Consider the following 17,044-nt stretch of genomic DNA (forward strand, 5'->3'; position numbering starts at 1 on the left):
TGGTTACCAGAAGTGGAATACATTCTCAAAATAAAATGTTAAAAAAGTTATTTTCCCATATAAAATTAACTTTCTTCCTTCACTAATGCCAAAGTAAGTACAAGTCAATTATTTTGCCCTCCTGATTTTGATACTTTTATGTTAATATTTTTAATGTCTGGTAAGATTATTTACTCTTCTTTTCTGAGCATACTAATGATTTTCTGAAAACTGTGTTTATATTTTACTTTTTATGATATAAGCTAACAGTTTCTAGAATAAAAACCATAAGAGTGAAACTGGGAGACCTTGGTTATATTTTTGAGCCTGGCATTAACCAGTTATATTTTTAATAATGACACTAGGATTTTCTTATGTGTGACAGGGGATGTATTCAACTTCTCTATCCCTTGTTTGTGAGAATAAAATCCATCTGAAAGTGTTTCACAAAGTTAAGACAATAAGGAGCTTTATAAAAATATTTTAAGGCAGGAAATTCCCTGGCGGTCCAGGGGTTAAGACATTTGGGGCTTTCACTGCCGTGGGCCCGGGTTCAACCCCTAGTAGGGGAACAAAGATCCTGCAAACCGCATGGCACAATCAAAAAAAAAAAAAAATTTTTTTTTAAGGCAGCATAAAACAATTTTCCTTTAATCAATGCAATAAATTTTAAATAATCTTTTATTTATCTCCTCTCATAATCTGTGTCAAAAGTAGAATATGGCGGGAGGGGGAACTGGAGAAAGGTGGTTAAGAGGTACAAATTTCTAGTTATAAAATAGACACTAGGGATGTAATGTACAACATGATGACTACAGTTAATATAGCTTTAAGATATATAGGAAAGTTGTTAAGATAGTAGATCTTAAGAGTTCTCATCACAAGGAGAGATTTTATTGTATTTTTATTGTATTGTATCTATTTGTATCTTTTTATTGTATCTATTTGAGATGATGGATGTTAACTAAAACCTATAGTGGTAATCACTTCACAATATATGTAAATCAAACCATCATGCTATACATCTTAAACTTATACAGTGATGCATGTCAATTATTTAATAAAACTGGAAAAAAGAAAAATAAAGAGAGCAGGACATGTAATATATACAAAGAACTGGCCAAAAGCTATCACTTTAATCTAGCTACATAGAAGAAAGAAATTAATTTTAATTATGAGCAGATTTTGAGACGGTTAGAAAAACATAGGAAATAATTAAATAACTGGCTTACCTACCTTTTCAAGTCATCAAATACATCTGGCAACAAAAAGTTTAGCAGTGACCAAAGCTCTGATAAATTGTTTTGCAAAGGAGTACCAGTCAGAAGAAGTTTGTTATCCGCATTGAATCGTTTTAACTCCCTGATTAGGCGGCACTTCATGTTCTTAATCCTGTGTCCTTCATCTACTATTAAGTATTTCCAATAGCAATTCTAGAAAAGGAATTTAGGGGAAACTTTTTATATGATGATCTCACAATTTTTCCTAAAAGCAATTCTAAAAATAAAACCTCTTTATTAGGAATGAATGTTCAATTTTATCAAATGGTATTTCTGTACCTATTGAGATGATCATGTTTTTCTCTGATTACTAAAAGAATAAGTTAATTTCCTAAAATTGATATATACTTGTGTTGCTGAAATAGACCTCACTTGGTCCGAAACTAATAATTAAAGTCCACCTGCGGTTATGTATTTAAGATTTCTCCATTCACATTCTTTAGTCAAAGCAGTCTGTAGTTTTCCTTTCTAATGCTTTGTCAATTTTTAATTAGTGTTATCCTGGAGTCCTAAAAAAGGAACTGAAAGACTTTATTAGTTCTATATGCTCTGAAATGTTAAATAGCATTAGAAAATTCATTCTGGAGGCCCACATCTGAGGTTGACACTTTTTTTTATCCGATGGTGTTCTCCACTTCTTACATAGTTATTGGTTTGTTTAGGTTTTCCCTTTCTGCTGGAGCTAATTCATATCTTTACGGAAAGCTATCCATTTACTTTCACTGAGTTGTCATGAAAATTGTTTTAATTTCTCATCTTTAATATCCATGCTCTTTTATCTTGATTAAGCAAACAAAGTTTCTGTATTTTACTGTGTAAAAATACAGAAATATGCAACAGGTAGGCAGCCTTGGATAACAGGATTGGCAGACTGGGGGAAAGAGTATGAAAAGGGTTATCTTTCGCATTTTACTTTACATTCATAGCAAAATGAAAAGAAAATTTTAAAATAATACTATGACTTCTTTAATAAAAAACTTGGAATTTTTTCTGACAATAAGGCAAACAAATCAGATAGCCTGAATAATCTCTCACTGTAAAATATCGACCTTAAAAAATGAAGCAAAATATAAAACATCCTTCATAAATGAATAAGCAAGAGACAAAACCCAATTCAACAGAAATGATGAGGAACCTGAAAAATGACTTAGTAAATGGATTCTGATACTTCTGCTGCCACTCAGGAACAGAAGTCCTGTACCTCCAATGTCATCAACCCCCAAAGCTAGTATCCTTGCAATAATAACAAAAGCTCAGTGAAAGGGAAAATTACAAAAATTCTTGCCACTGACAAATGCAACTGATAAGAAAGCTTACTGTTTAAATATGTGCTGGCTATGGAAATCAAAATAATTAGATCTTCATGTTATATTATTTAGTAGAAAACATGTTTCAATAAGCAACATAAAGTATTACCATACTTATAAATTATATGCTAACAACAGTTATATAATACAGCAGTAGTAATTCTCAGGTAGAATTACAAGCACTTTTAAGTCTTTCTGTGCACTACTTTTTTCCTACATGCAGCATCTTTACATATACTGTGAAGAAATAACTGCAAATCACATTCCAAAGTTCCACCAGCACACAAGTAAAATTTGATATACAGCTGAATCTTGAGCAACACAAGTCTGAACTACTCGGGTCCACTTAATATGCAGATTTTTTTCAATAGTAAATACTACATACAGTACTACATGATTCATGAGCTGTTGAATCCAGATCCAGAACTGCACTTATGGAGGGCCCACTATAAAATATACACAAATTTTCTACCGCATATTGGGTTGGTGCCCTAACCCCAATGTTGTTCAAAGGTCAACTGTACTGGTCAGAGAGAAAAACAAAGCATTAAAGACTCTATGTGAAATAGGTGGAGCAGTGAGGAAGAAGTTCAAAACACCAAAAAATGAACTGAGAGAGGCAATGAGAAGTCCATTTTCCAATTGCATTATAATAACTTGGGCACAAATAAATAAGTAGCTACAACACAAAGAAAAACACATATAGAAATGTTATGCCACAGTAGATCCATGAGATACGAGGGTGAGTCAAAAATTATCTGCACTCTGGTTATATTAAAACTTCTATAAATTCTACAGCCACTAGAGTAAGGATAATTTTTGACTCACCCGGGTAGTAAAAAATAACTTGTCTTCATATATTCTACTATCTGATTAAAATTAAATGGATAAGTTCTATATACTTAAAGCACCTGTCAGAGACATCTGTGATACAGTCACAGATTAGGTCTATGTCTGGTTGATTCTAACACGTTTAAAATGTTATTGTGGAGGGAATTCCCTGATGGTCCAGTGGTTAGGACTCCGTGCTTCACTTAAGAGGGCATGGGTTTGATCCCTGGTCAGGGAACTATAAGATCCCGCATGCCATGCAGCACAGCCAAAAAAAAAAAATTAATTTAAAAAAAAAAAAGGAAAAAAAATTTTAAATTAAAAAAAAATAATTAAAATGGTGTTGTGGCTATAGATTAAAGTGCCAAAGGTTTTAATTTTTTTGTTAGAGACTACAAACCTTAAACCTCCAGGTTCTAAAGGAATATGCGCAATGCAATCTATTACTTCCATCAGAAAAAAAAATTAAACAAATGCTACTGGATAGTGAGAAAAGTGTTATAAGAAAAATGTGATTTACGGATTACAAGGAATCCAATAAGATCATTCATACCTGTAAGGCATTTCGGTCTCTCATAGCTATCTCAAATGAAGTGATCACAACAGGATGAATCTGCAATGTCCCTTTCCGTTTGTGAATATGCTTTACCAATTTTCGACGTTCTTGCTGGGTCCCATGATATAACATAGTAGGAATCTAAAAGGTTTTATATTGATTTATAACAAACTTTAGAAATAAATGTAAATAACAATTTGTAAAATATAAAGTTAATCATTTCTGAGAGAAAAAATATAATGTAACTTCACCTTAGTTCTATTTTTCTATAATAAAATGAGTCAAGGGCTTCCCTGGTGGCACAGTGGTTAAGTATCCACCTGCCAATGCAGGGGACACGGGTTCGAGCCCTGGTCCAGGAAGATCCCATGTGCCGCAGAGCAACTAAGCCCATGCGTCACAACTACTGAGTCTGTGCTCTAGAGCCCACAAGGCACAACTACTGAAGCCCGTGTGCTTAGAGCCCATGCTCCACAACAAGAGAAGCCACCACAATGAGAAACCCACACACCACAATGAAGAGGGGCCCCCCCTCCACAACTAGAGAAAGCCCACGCACAGCAACAAAGACCCAACACAGCCAATCAATCAGTAAATAAATTTTTAAAAATAAATAAATAAAAATAAAAGGAGTCAAGTCAATTCTAATAAATTATTGGGCTACTATGGGAGTATAAAAAAGCCATTAAAAACAAATCAAGTATAAGGTGAGAGAGATGATGGAGTTATTTCTGGAATATACCCTTCTCATAAGACAAGGATGTGGCTAAAAACGCCTGTGTATGGAAGGAAACCACCATAATAAGGATGAACAGAATTAAAAAATAAATTCTACCGAGGTCTGTCTCAGGTGAGTCAAATTATTCAATGCACTAAAAACCACCCAGGGATGTTCTGGGCAAGATGTCTGAGATTACTAATGCCTATTCTATGTAAACTTAAAGAAAGTATTGCTGAGAGTGAAAGATAAGTCAAATAAGATATAGTGCCACACAGAAATTAATATAATTACAGTAAGAGATCTATAAGTTAATTCAGGCAACAAAACATTAAAACATTTGTAATGATTATATATTTAACAAAAGGAAACACATCTTACTTCTGGTGTAAATCTCTGGAACTCGGCCATCCAGTTAGGAAGTGTAGACAAAGGGCCACAGACGAGAAAAGGTCCAGGTACTCCTCTCTGAATCATCAATGCAATTGTAGCAATGCACTGAACTGTCTTTCCCAATCCCATTTCATCTGCTAAAATGCCATTAATTCCATTTTCCCAAAGCATCTGGACAAAAATAACATACACTGTATTTAAATGCTGATATAAACACCTATTGAACCAGCAATAAGCTTATTTCTTCTTTTAACCCAAACATTATACTTATGAGACTGACATATTCACACTGTAAGTTATAATAATGCTTGTGGGAACTCAGTTACCAAAGCCATAAAATGCTGGTAGCCTTGGATAAGATAATTTTTCACTTTCAAAAATTTACTCTGGATAAATAAATTAGAAAATAAGTATTTACACAGAAATGTTTGTTTTATATATAATAGTGAAACACAGAAGGAACAACTCAAGGAGCGTTACATATTAATAGGTTATTATATAGAAATGAACCAATATCTTGTATTAAAATTGAGGATTCATTACCCTAAGCCATTCCATGCCCTCCACTTGGTACCATCGCATGACTCCTCCCGTGAAGTGTTTTGGTTGCTGAAAGGGTACTGGCTGTCCATTACATTTCCGAACTGGGTCAAAAAAGAATTTAGTGTTTTGCCTAACCGTTTGAGATAATCTATCTTTAATTTTACTATTTGAATCTTTATTTTTCTGAAGATCTTCTACACAGAGATTAGAAGAGGAGCTTTCATCCTGTAAAGAAAAAAGCTTAATTAGAAGTTTAATACATAATAATGCTGCAACCCTCCATTAATGAGAAAATGTAACCACTAATCAAAATTTGCCCAGGGACTTCCCTGGTGGTCCAGTGGTTGAGAATCTGCCTTCCAATACAGGGGACACGGGTTTGATCCCTGGTTGGGGGTCTAAGATCCCACATGCTATGGGGCAACTAAGCCTGCATGCCACAACTACTGAGCACGAGAGTCACAACCAGACAGAAGCCAGTGCGCCACAACAAAGATCCTGTGTACTGCAACTAAGACCGCCACAACAAAGATCCTGTGTACTGCAACTAAGACCCGACATAGCCAAAATTTAAACAAATAAATATTAAAATATATATATGTATATTTGCCCAGTTGTATAATCATTGGATATGAAAAAATAAAGCCACATGTTGAATAAAACCCTATAGACCGTTACTTCCATTCCCCCACAAATGCAAAGGCATTGGGGGGGGGAAAATTCTGAAAATAACACATGTAACAGGCATATATTTCTGAAATGACCTTTACAATTATACATCCCTTGCAAAACTCTAAAATGTGCTACCCAAGAATATATTAAACTATTTTCTTAATAATTTGCTTCACTCATAGGTAGGATAACAGATAATGTCTGTTGAAGAAATTATTTTCAAGGAACATAAAAATACTTACTTTCATCTATGTAATTACTTTCACTACAGGGAAAGGAGCAAGCAAATATAGTTTAAAAACTCACTATATAAAACTTAAGTGTCAATTTATCTGTTTGTGACACAGCATCAACTTACTACCAATGGCAGATTTTACTGGTTAGCTATGTCCACAACTCCATTTTAAGTCTATGAAAACAAGGATTAATCAATTGAAAGGGAAGTCTTATAAATGATAAGTCTTATAAATGATGCTGGATATTCAACTGGAAAAATAGGAAACTTGAGTTTCACCATTTCATACATAAAATCTGTGATGAAATGATATACCTAAACATCAAACCCAGAACCATAAAGCGTTTAGAAGAAAACAGAATAATGTGATAACCTTGTGATAGACAAATACTTCTTATACAAGACAAAAAAAAAACCCACTAACCACCAAAAGAAAAAATAATGATTTGGGCTATCACAAAATTTTAAAATTTTCTGCTTATTAAAAGATATCATTAAGAAAATGAGTAGGCAGGCCACAAAGTGACAGAAAATACAGCAAATATATCTGACAATGATCAGATTAAAGAATTCATATATCAACAAAAAGACAACCCAATAACTGGGCAAAAGATATGAACAGAAACTTTACAAAAGAAAACATATAAACAGTCATTACAAATGTGAAAATAAACTCTACATTAGTAATTAAGAAAATACAAAATAAATACATGAGATTCATTTCACATTCGGTAGAATGGCGAAAATTAAAAAGACTAATAATATAAAATGCTGGCAATAATATGAACTGAAACTTTTATACACTGCTAATGAGAGTAAAATGGTGTGTCCACTTTGGAAAAAGATCTGTACTTTCTTATAAAGTTGAACTACATTTACCATATGAGCCAGCAATTCCATTCCTAGGTATATACCAAAAAATAATGAAAACACGTCCAGAGATCTTTTACACAAATTATCAGAGCAGCCTCATTCAGAATAGTCACAAAGTGGAAACAATCCAAATGGCTCATGAAGAGAATGGATAAAGACGTTTAATATTCAATGGACTACTACTCAGAAGTAAAAAGAAACCAACTAGTAACAAACTCAACGACATCAATGATTATCATCCACGCTGAATGAAAAGTAGCAGCAAATAAAATACATATTTATATTTCATTTGTATGAAAACTAGATGTGATAGAAGTTTTTAAAAAATTGGGCAAAAGTACTATGATGGAAGTCAAGAGGCAGTTGCCTTTAGGTTTGGGGTGGGGAAATGACTGGAAAGTGATACAAGGGATCCTTCTACCATAACGAAAAGGTTCCAAATCTTGATTTGGGTGATAGTTAAATAGATGTATACATTTGTCAAAATTTATCAGAATGAACACAAGATCAGGATGTTTATTTATTGTATATTATAAAATGTGGTCAATTCCATAGTAAATCGTGGTAGAAGATTAGATTGGGCTTTATCTTTAAAACTGCAACTAAATATTTTTTTAAAATGTTTACTTAATCTTATTTACATTAAACATAGCTGGGTTATAACTACATCACAAACCAATCCTTATACTGAACAAAGAATAAATCTTGTAATTATAGGGCCTTGGATTGTAAATACTCAGGTAACAAGGAAACTCTTTACATAAAATGAGGGGTTGGGGATAGGGCAGAATCAAGCCTTCCCAAATGGATCTAAATAAAATCTTAAAGGCCAGGAACAAGATTAAAGTATCCCTCAGGGCTTCCACAAGCTGTGGAATAAATACATGTGGAATGTATATATCCATATGGTTACAGTTACTTGCATCATTGCTAGACTCCCAAAGATCCATAAATTAGTATTTACACCCTAAGGAACATGCAATAGACCACCAAAAGTTGATATGTAAGAAAAAAGCATGTTACGGTAAAAAAGCAAATGGCTATTTTTTTTAAAGCTAGGAAATAGAGGATAACTAGTGAGAAAAAAATGTACACTGGTGATTAAGAGAAAAGAGGCTAATGATCTGGGAAACAAATACGACTCCTGAATTTAATATCTATTATAAATCTCTTACCTCATTCTCCTTTTTATTTTTCTTAGCCACAGACAAAATTTCCTAAAACATTGAGAAAACAAAAGCAAAATAACAGTGAATGTGGTTCTTTCATTTATTCAACAAAAATTTATTCTTTTTCTGATTTTATGCCAGGAAATGGGGATAAAGCTCACAAGGTAATTAAAATACAGAGGGATCAAACTAGTGGACCTCAGACAAAATTAAGCCCATAGTATCTTATAAAATTCTGAATTCATTAGCAGTACTTAGAAATTGGAATATTTACTCCCAAATTTTCCAGTTGTGTGGTTTTTTTTTGTTTTTTGTTTTTTAGTTGAAGTTTATCTGAATAGACTAAGTCCAAATTCATAGTCCTCTAAATACAGAGGCTGGCAAACTACAGCCCACAGACCAACTCTAGCTGGCAACCTGTCTTTATAAATGTCTAATAAAGTTTAATTAGAACAAAATCAGGCTCACTGGTTTACCATTTCTCTATGACTGCTTTTTGGATACAACGGCAAAGTTCAGGGTCAATTAGTTACCCAAAACTACTCAAAGCCAAAAATGTTTACTATATGGCCCTTTATGAATAAAGTTCTCCAAACCCTGCTCTAGAGTCTAGTTGTGATTACTACCATTATTCAAGGATTCACTCCCAAATGTATTACGGTCCCAACTCCAGCCCACTTTAGGCCTCTCTCTGGATTAGGGGCCTGAGTTTGTAATCCTGAGCAAGAGGCAAAGACAGATACACTAAAAATACAGAGTAAAAGTGTTTTGATTTTGAATTACCTACTAGATGCTAAGGGTATGGAGACAATGTCCCTGATGACTTAGGAGAGTTTAGGAGAGTATTATATCAAATTATCTGAAAAAGTTGTCATCAAGACATAATCATTAAAGACAAGAGTTAGGGTATATTTCAAGCAGAAAGAACATATGTGTAGAGGACAAAGAGGATAAAATAGTATGATACATTCAAGAAGTTTTAAGCATATCTCAAATTTGAGATACACAGGAGAATGACAGGACATGTAAGTGATTGGTGATTAACACCACATACATACATACGTACATATGTATATGTATGTTCATGTATGTATGTAAAGTATTATGTAAGTATAGATATTCATATTCAAAGGTGAAAGAGATTTTATATAGAGAATGGATAGAAGACTTGTCTTTTAAAATGGCTAGATAAGTTGAACCTTTTTAGAGAATAATTTGTGAATCAAAACACCAACTATGACGTATTCTTGTTAGAAATTAAATTTCCTAAATGCCTGACACTGTTTACCTCTACAGCTTCATCCTTTATCACTTTTTTGTTTACAAACTGGAGCCAAGTACAACTTCTTTTTAAGTTTTTTGAACTTTCCAGGAACTCTTCTGCCTCTGGACATTTGTCAAAGGTTATTAACTCTTCCTACAACACATCCTGAGTATCTTCCTTATATCTTACTATTTCCCTATTTACCTACCCCCACCTTTAAATGATGCAACTTTTATCCCTCAAGTCTCAACTTCCTGGATGAAACCCTTATGACACTCATGCTTGAGTTAAGAGCCCCTCTCTATGCTCAATAGCGTTTTCCAATTAGCCAATTATATTTAACTACTTCCTTCTAAATTTTTCTCACTGGATATAGGTTAAGACAAAGACAGTGATTATGTTACCGAGTCTAAGCTCTTACTGCTCACCGCACAACAGGCCAATAATCGAGAGACGAGTTGTTGGGGCAAGGAATAACAACTTTATTCAGAAAGCCAGCCAACCAAAAAGATGGTGGCTCATGCCTCAAGTAACCATCTTGCCTGAGTGAGAATTCAGGCTCTTTTTATACTAAAAGGGGTGGGAGTAAAGTGAAACATTTCCTGGTTCCCATCAGTATCCAGAGGGGATATGTTAATTTCTTCCTCCTTGCAGTCATTCAAAGGAATGCTCATTACCTGGGAAACAGGGTTCCCAGAGATGAGCCATTATGTATTATTTAAGCTTATAGGCAACATCCCTTTAGTGATTAACTTGTAACAGAATACAAAAGGAAAGGGTCTTCCCCATTATAATTACCTTTCTTTACTAACTGATCTTATCCACTTAGAACAAAGTTTGCCCACAGCAGATATGCCACCAACACTTGATGAATTAACATAACAGCTGTGTGATTAGCTAAACTTCAACAAATCTCATTAATAGTGTTTTTCAAGCTGCAGGCTCAGTGTGTTCCATAATAAATTAAGTGGGTCCTGACTATTATTTTTAAATGGGAAAAATGGGAAAATATCAGAGTACATCCCTAGAGTAAAGACAAGTATTATGTGAAACTTTATCCTTTATGAAGATGTAAAGACTTAGAATTTCCAGCAAAAGAAAAAAGGAGTAGGTAATAAGGTTAGAATTTTTTTAAATATTAAGAATGTGATACATTAAATTATGTTTAAGGAATATTTAGGGTCTGTCATAATTGAAGACACTTTAATTTCTATTTAATGAGGTAATAAGTGAGAAGGTGAAAACAGAAATGGCTTTAGAAATGAGTTTATGATTTTAGTTCCCTAATGGTCTTCAAACAAGGAACAAAGTTCTTAAGATACAGTTTGGAGGTTATAAGAAGTTATAATAATTTCTTTTAGGCCAAGCTCATGTTCCTTTTACAAATAAGAAGATGGTACCATCTTCTCTAGAACACTTAACTGGCTGAAAAACCAGGTAAATAACAGTAACCAAACAGCTTTAAGGTGGTTCAAAACCCACAATAGGTTTTACTCGACATTGAATCTTATGTGTCCTTCCCCCTTGATTTTTACCTCTTTTGACATGACCTCTGAAATATTGTATGATTCATCTTCTCTTCCTCTTTTCTTTCTCATAACTATAAAAAAAATATTTTATTGTTTATAGTAATTAAAGCAAAAAATATAAACACATATTCTTCAAAACTAGAACAAGGAAATTTACCTGCATTCTCCTCACTTGCATCAATGGAATTTTTACCCTACAAAAACAAGGGTTTAGAATATTATTTTCCTAAAGACTTCTATGGTATTACATGTTAAAAGGCACTGATAAAGTTAGCTTTCCTTGCAGTTGAACCACATCCACAACTCTTCGCTATTATGCTTACCAAAAAGTAATTTACCTATTATAACTTGTTTGTAACCATATCCATCTACTTTTTCCCAAAGACTCTACTTTCCTCAGTTTTCTTCCATGTAAAAGAAATTTCAAAATTAAACATAGAAGGCATTTTTTATTTTGAAATTACCATACACATGTTCTCCGACTGTATGTTTATGCTGAAGATACTCGTTGGGTATGGTATGGAAAGAGTGCTCATTTTCACTATAATTTATAAGTTAAATACAACTGAGCAGAAAAATAAAAGAGAAAACCAACTGAAAAAATACTAGTGAAAGGAGATAAGGGAAAGGAAGAGATGTTCAAAAACAAAGTTTCAAAATGAGAGCTGGAAAAGAATAGGCAGACAACATGTATGAAAAATAACAATGACAAATAAGGTAAATATAAAAATGAAGTTAAAAATTTAAAGGATTAAAAAAGAAAATACCAAGAGACTAGTGAAATGGAATAGGAAGAATTTAATGGTTGACACCTTTAGAATAAAGGGAAAAAAACCCAAAACCTGGTATAAAAAGTTAGCTAGGTGAAAGTGAGGACTGATTGAAATCAACAGGTTGAAGAGTATGGAGTAAATGGTTAGGCTGGTAAAATTATAAGTACATTCTTCAAAAACCCAAAATAAGCCCCTGGAATTAGCAACTGAGTCAAATATCAGTTTTCCGCAATTGCTTTTGTTGCACAGTTATCTGCTGTGTACTTTAACATCAGCACTGACCACACTAAGAATCAAGTAACTGGACTCAAAGATGCCCTACCTATTTTTCCTATTGGCATTTTGATATTTTCTAACAAAGGCAGTTTGGTATAGAAATTAAGTGTGGAGTCTGAAATTAATCCTAGGTTAAAATCCTGGCATTGCTAATTATTACATATGTGACCTTCAAAGTTAGTCAATTCTCATTCACAATAGTTGTGTTCTATAAAGTTGCTATGTATACGAAACTAGTGAAAACTGAGTCAGTGCATCTAGGAGAAATACAAGTTTAGGTTCCTGCAAGCCTCTAGTCACATCTTTATCAACTGATCAATACATAACCCTGTTTTATGTATGTTGCTCTTTAAAGACAGCTCATTTAAAACATGCTGATTAACACTGAACTCAAAGCCAACAGCACTGTAAATCACACCTGAAGGAAGCTTATCTAACACACATATTTTCTCCACAGGACATATCACAGCCTTCTCGCAGTAGAAACACTAGATGCTGACAGTCTTTTAAACAGCAAAACCACCAAGACCACAAAAATGCAAAAGTCATGGCATTAAATAGACCACAAAAAGGACACTTGTTTACACTGTGACAGCTTGAATAAGGCAGATAGCTTTTGTTTGACCTCAGCTGCAAATGTGCATGTTGGGAGACTCAAATTTTTTGCCAGTCTGCATATTCACATGTCTGTGAATGACCACAAAAGCACAGGTATTGATTTGGGGGTGACAAATTTTAGCAAGTAGGCTAATTGGCAAATACGGAATCTATGAATAATGAGGATGGACTGTACTTTATCTCCTAGAATCAGCTTCTGTATACATAAAATGGGGATAATAACATTATCTCTACCTAACAGAGCTGCTTTGAGAATTAAGTAAAAACATGTAAAGCTTAGAACAATACCTGGCACACAGTAAGTACTCAATAGACATTACCTTTATTATTTATCTTTTCACGAGCACAAGTGTTGCTTGTACAATCCCTATCAATATGGCATTAAACAGCCTCTTGTTAAAATATATTCCCCAAAAAGATCACATCGAAAATTCAGGCTATCCCTAAATGAATGCTCTATCTGAAATGCTATTACTGCATATGCTATCTGCTCCAATTTTGGTTCCACTGCTATAGCTATGTACAGATACAAATTTAGATTACTGTTATGGCTCCGAGTTGACATGATGAGGTTAGAGGCATGAAGAAGAGTAATCATTACAGGCTCCAAAAGAGCTGGCCACTTATAAGATGCCTTGAGGTATATAATATTTGCAGATTTTCCCCCAGATAAGTGAAATTTTGCTATTATGAAATACAGTCCACAGGCTAAGAAACTAAAGAGGTCATTCTTTAGCTCTCCTTCCATATCTAAAATACTGAGAAACAGATTTTACATATTTCTATGCAACCAACAAAGATAGGTTATCAGACAAAGAAGGTTGAAATTAAATACATGATCAATAGTCAAAAGAATACAACAGAATGTCTTCAATACCTAAGATAATGTATACAAAATATTCTAGTTTACTATTTATTACCTTAGTAACTTTTAAAGATTCCTTTTTTCTCTCCAATTTCTCTTTCTTCTTCTGTTCCTGTAAGATAATTTTTTCTTAGTGTCAAAAGCGGAAAATTCAAAGTATGAAACATATCTCAATAACTTAAGTTCACAATGAAGAAACTATATATAAAAATTAAAAAACAAGAACTTGCACTTCAAGTCTTTGTGGAGTAACAGGAAACAGATGTACCCTCCTGCCTTAAGCAACTAAAATCTAGATAAGCTATATCAGTGGTTTTCAGCAACACGCAGCAAAGGATAATGAACACTGACAGAAGGGAAACAGAGGTGAATCTTCTGACTGCCCAGCCTACTGCCTGAAGGCAACTTCCAAGTGCAAATAATGGAGGGAGAAACCCAAATAGAGCTCAAGTCTCCCTGAGTTAAGACAGGAGTGCAAAACTCAAGAGGAGCTGGCAAACCAGGGTCCAGTACCAGAGAGGAGAGCTGTATGCATACAAAAGAGGCTCTGAAGATGTGCAGTGGCATACTCAGGCTGAGTATTGATCAGTGTGTGAGTGTAAGAAAATGAAGGCCAGGAAAAGAGCAACTAGAAAGCAGGTAGAACAATCCCTGTGCTTACATGAGGTCAGGAACAGTTCACATTCCCATCAGCCAAAGGTGAAAGGCCTCTTAAAACCTATAGGGCATCAAGAATATTCAGAAGAGGGACCAAATTAATCTTGGACTAAAAGCTGTTCCATAAGCCCCCAACAAAGCTTTAAAAGCAGGACACAAAATGATTCAAACCATTTCCAAGAGGTGGTTACAAGAGTATTTGTCTTACAATGAGTCATTAAGCTTGGTATTTCTCTGTTTCATTTTACCAAACAAAGGTAAAGGGTGTCAACAAAGGAAAAAGAGAATAGCAAATGTAGCTAAATCTTGATTGATAACCATTAAATGTGCGCAGTCGCCTGGTGGCCCAGTGCTTAAAAATCTGCCTGCCAATGCCGGGACACGGGTTTGAGCCCTGGTCCAGGAAGATCCCACATGCCCCAGAGCAAATAAGCCCATGTGCCACAACTACTGAGCTTGCACTCTAGAGCCCGTGTGCTACCAACTACTGAAGCGTGTGCACCGCAAGAGAAGCCACAGCACCACAACGAAGAACAGCCCTCGCTCGTCACAACTAGAGAAACCTGCGCATAGCAACGAAGACCCAACCCAGCCAAATAAATAAAAATACATAAAATTTTAAAAAAGAATCATTAAATGTGAATGATGGGGACAAAAAGATTTATTGCAGTATCGCCACCTGCCCAAGTTTTTATATTTTCATACATTTTAGTGGACTATAAATAAATTATACAGTGCCTTAGATGTTAAATGCAATAGGAAGAAAAGAACAAGGTAAAAAGGGGATCAGGAGTGTGAGGGTGGAGGTGCCAGGTTACTTTACGTAAGGTTGTCAAGGCAGGTCTCACTGAGAAAACGTTTAAGCCAAAGCTTGAAGACGATGATGAAGTAAGCCAGGCAGATCTCTCTTGAGAAGAGGGTTCTAAGCAGAAAACAGCCAGTGCAAAGGCCCAAAGTCAGGAAACACACCTGGAACAAGGTCTGAAAAGTAATGGAGTTGAGGGAAGCAACCAGACTGCTTATAGTCTTGTAGTCCATCATAAGGACTTTGGCTTCGTTAGAAACAATGTAAGCTAGAAAGCAGTGAAACATCATTAAAATACTGCAAGGGGGTGGGGAGAAGCACTAAAGAAAAATAAATTCTTCACCCAGTAGAAAATCTCTCAAAAATAAAGGTAAATTAAGACTTTTTTCAGACATAAAAGCTAAAAAGAACCTATCACCAACAGAAAATGCAAACAAATCTATAATTAACAGAAAACATATCAGTGGCTATCTGGTGATGAAGACAGGAAGTGAGGAAAGACAGGAAGTGAGGGGATACGAAAAAATTAAAAAGGGGCAGAATTCAGCCATAAAGAAATAATGTAATTTTTCTATTTTTGACAATATGGATGGACTTCGAGGGCATTATGCTAAGTGAAATAAGAAAGACAAATACTATATGATCTCACGTGTGGAATCTTAAAAAAAAAAAAAGCTCACAGATACAGAGAACAGATTGGTGGTTGGTGGGGAGGTCAAAAGGTATAAATTTCCAGTTATAAAATAAACAAGTCATGCGGATGTACTATACGGCATGGTAACCATAGCTAATAATACTTATTGCATATCTGAAAGTTGCTAGGAGAGTACATCTTAAAAATTCCCATCATAAGGAAAAAAAATTTTTTAATTATGTATGGTGACAATGTTAACTAGACCTACTATGGTAATCACTTTGCAATATATACCAATATTGAATCATTACAGTGTACATCTGAAACTAATATAATGTTATATGTCAATTATACCTCATTTAAAAAGCGGAGACAGGAAGAAATTTTTGGAATTAATGGTTATGTTTATTATCCTGGTTGTTGTGGCTTCGTGGGTATACATTTTATTTATTTATTTATTTATTTATTTATTTATTTATTTATTTATTTATATTGGGTGCACTGGGTCTTCGTTGCTGTGCGCAGGGTTGCACGGGCTTCCTCTAGTTGTGGCGAGCCGGGGCTACTCTTCATTGCGGTGCACAGGCTTCTCATTGCGGTGGCTTCTCTTGTTGTGGAGCATGGGCTCTAGATGTGTAGGCTTCAGTAGTTGTGGCACTTCGGCTCAGTAGTTGTGACTCATGGGCTTTGTTGCTCCACAGCATGTGGGATCCTCCTGGACCAGGGATTGAACCCATGTCCCCTGCATTGGCAGGTGGATTCTTAACCCCTTGCGCCACCAGGGAAGTCTCAGTATACATTTTATATAGGTACAGTTTTGTGTATATCAATTATATTCCAATAAAGCAATTTTTAAAAAAGGGGACAAAGGAACATAAAATTAACAATTTCTAGCATCCAAAAAATATCATTGGACAGAATAAAAATCAGTCAACTAGTGAATAAAAAAATAAATGTTGATATATTCATACAACGGAATGCTTCTTAGGAATAAAAATGATCTACTAAATACACATAAATGAATCTTAAAAATATGCTGAGCTAAAGAAGCGAGACACCAAAAGAGT

At 34.5% G+C, this 17,044-nt stretch overlaps 1 protein-coding gene across 2 annotated transcripts in view; it reads right to left on the minus strand.

Moving 5' to 3' along the window:
- Positions 1–17,044, minus strand: part of HELLS (helicase, lymphoid specific) — a 42,886-nt gene that overhangs the window by 19,971 nt on the left and 5,871 nt on the right. For both annotated transcript variants that reach the window (XM_057736311.1, XM_057736310.1), the window contains exons 4-11: positions 13,937–13,993; positions 11,507–11,543; positions 11,356–11,420; positions 8,563–8,604; positions 5,608–5,832; positions 5,053–5,235; positions 3,951–4,094; positions 1,216–1,412 (exon numbers count right to left, since the gene is read on the minus strand). In XM_057736311.1, coding sequence (XP_057592294.1) covers positions 1,216–1,412; positions 3,951–4,094; positions 5,053–5,235; positions 5,608–5,832; positions 8,563–8,604; positions 11,356–11,420; positions 11,507–11,543; positions 13,937–13,993 — 950 coding nt within the window. The remainder of the gene's footprint in view (positions 1–1,215; positions 1,413–3,950; positions 4,095–5,052; positions 5,236–5,607; positions 5,833–8,562; positions 8,605–11,355; positions 11,421–11,506; positions 11,544–13,936; positions 13,994–17,044) is intronic.

Source organism: Hippopotamus amphibius, chromosome 5 (assembly GCF_030028045.1).
Source record: "Hippopotamus amphibius kiboko isolate mHipAmp2 chromosome 5, mHipAmp2.hap2, whole genome shotgun sequence".
Lineage (NCBI taxonomy): Eukaryota > Metazoa > Chordata > Mammalia > Artiodactyla > Hippopotamidae > Hippopotamus > Hippopotamus amphibius.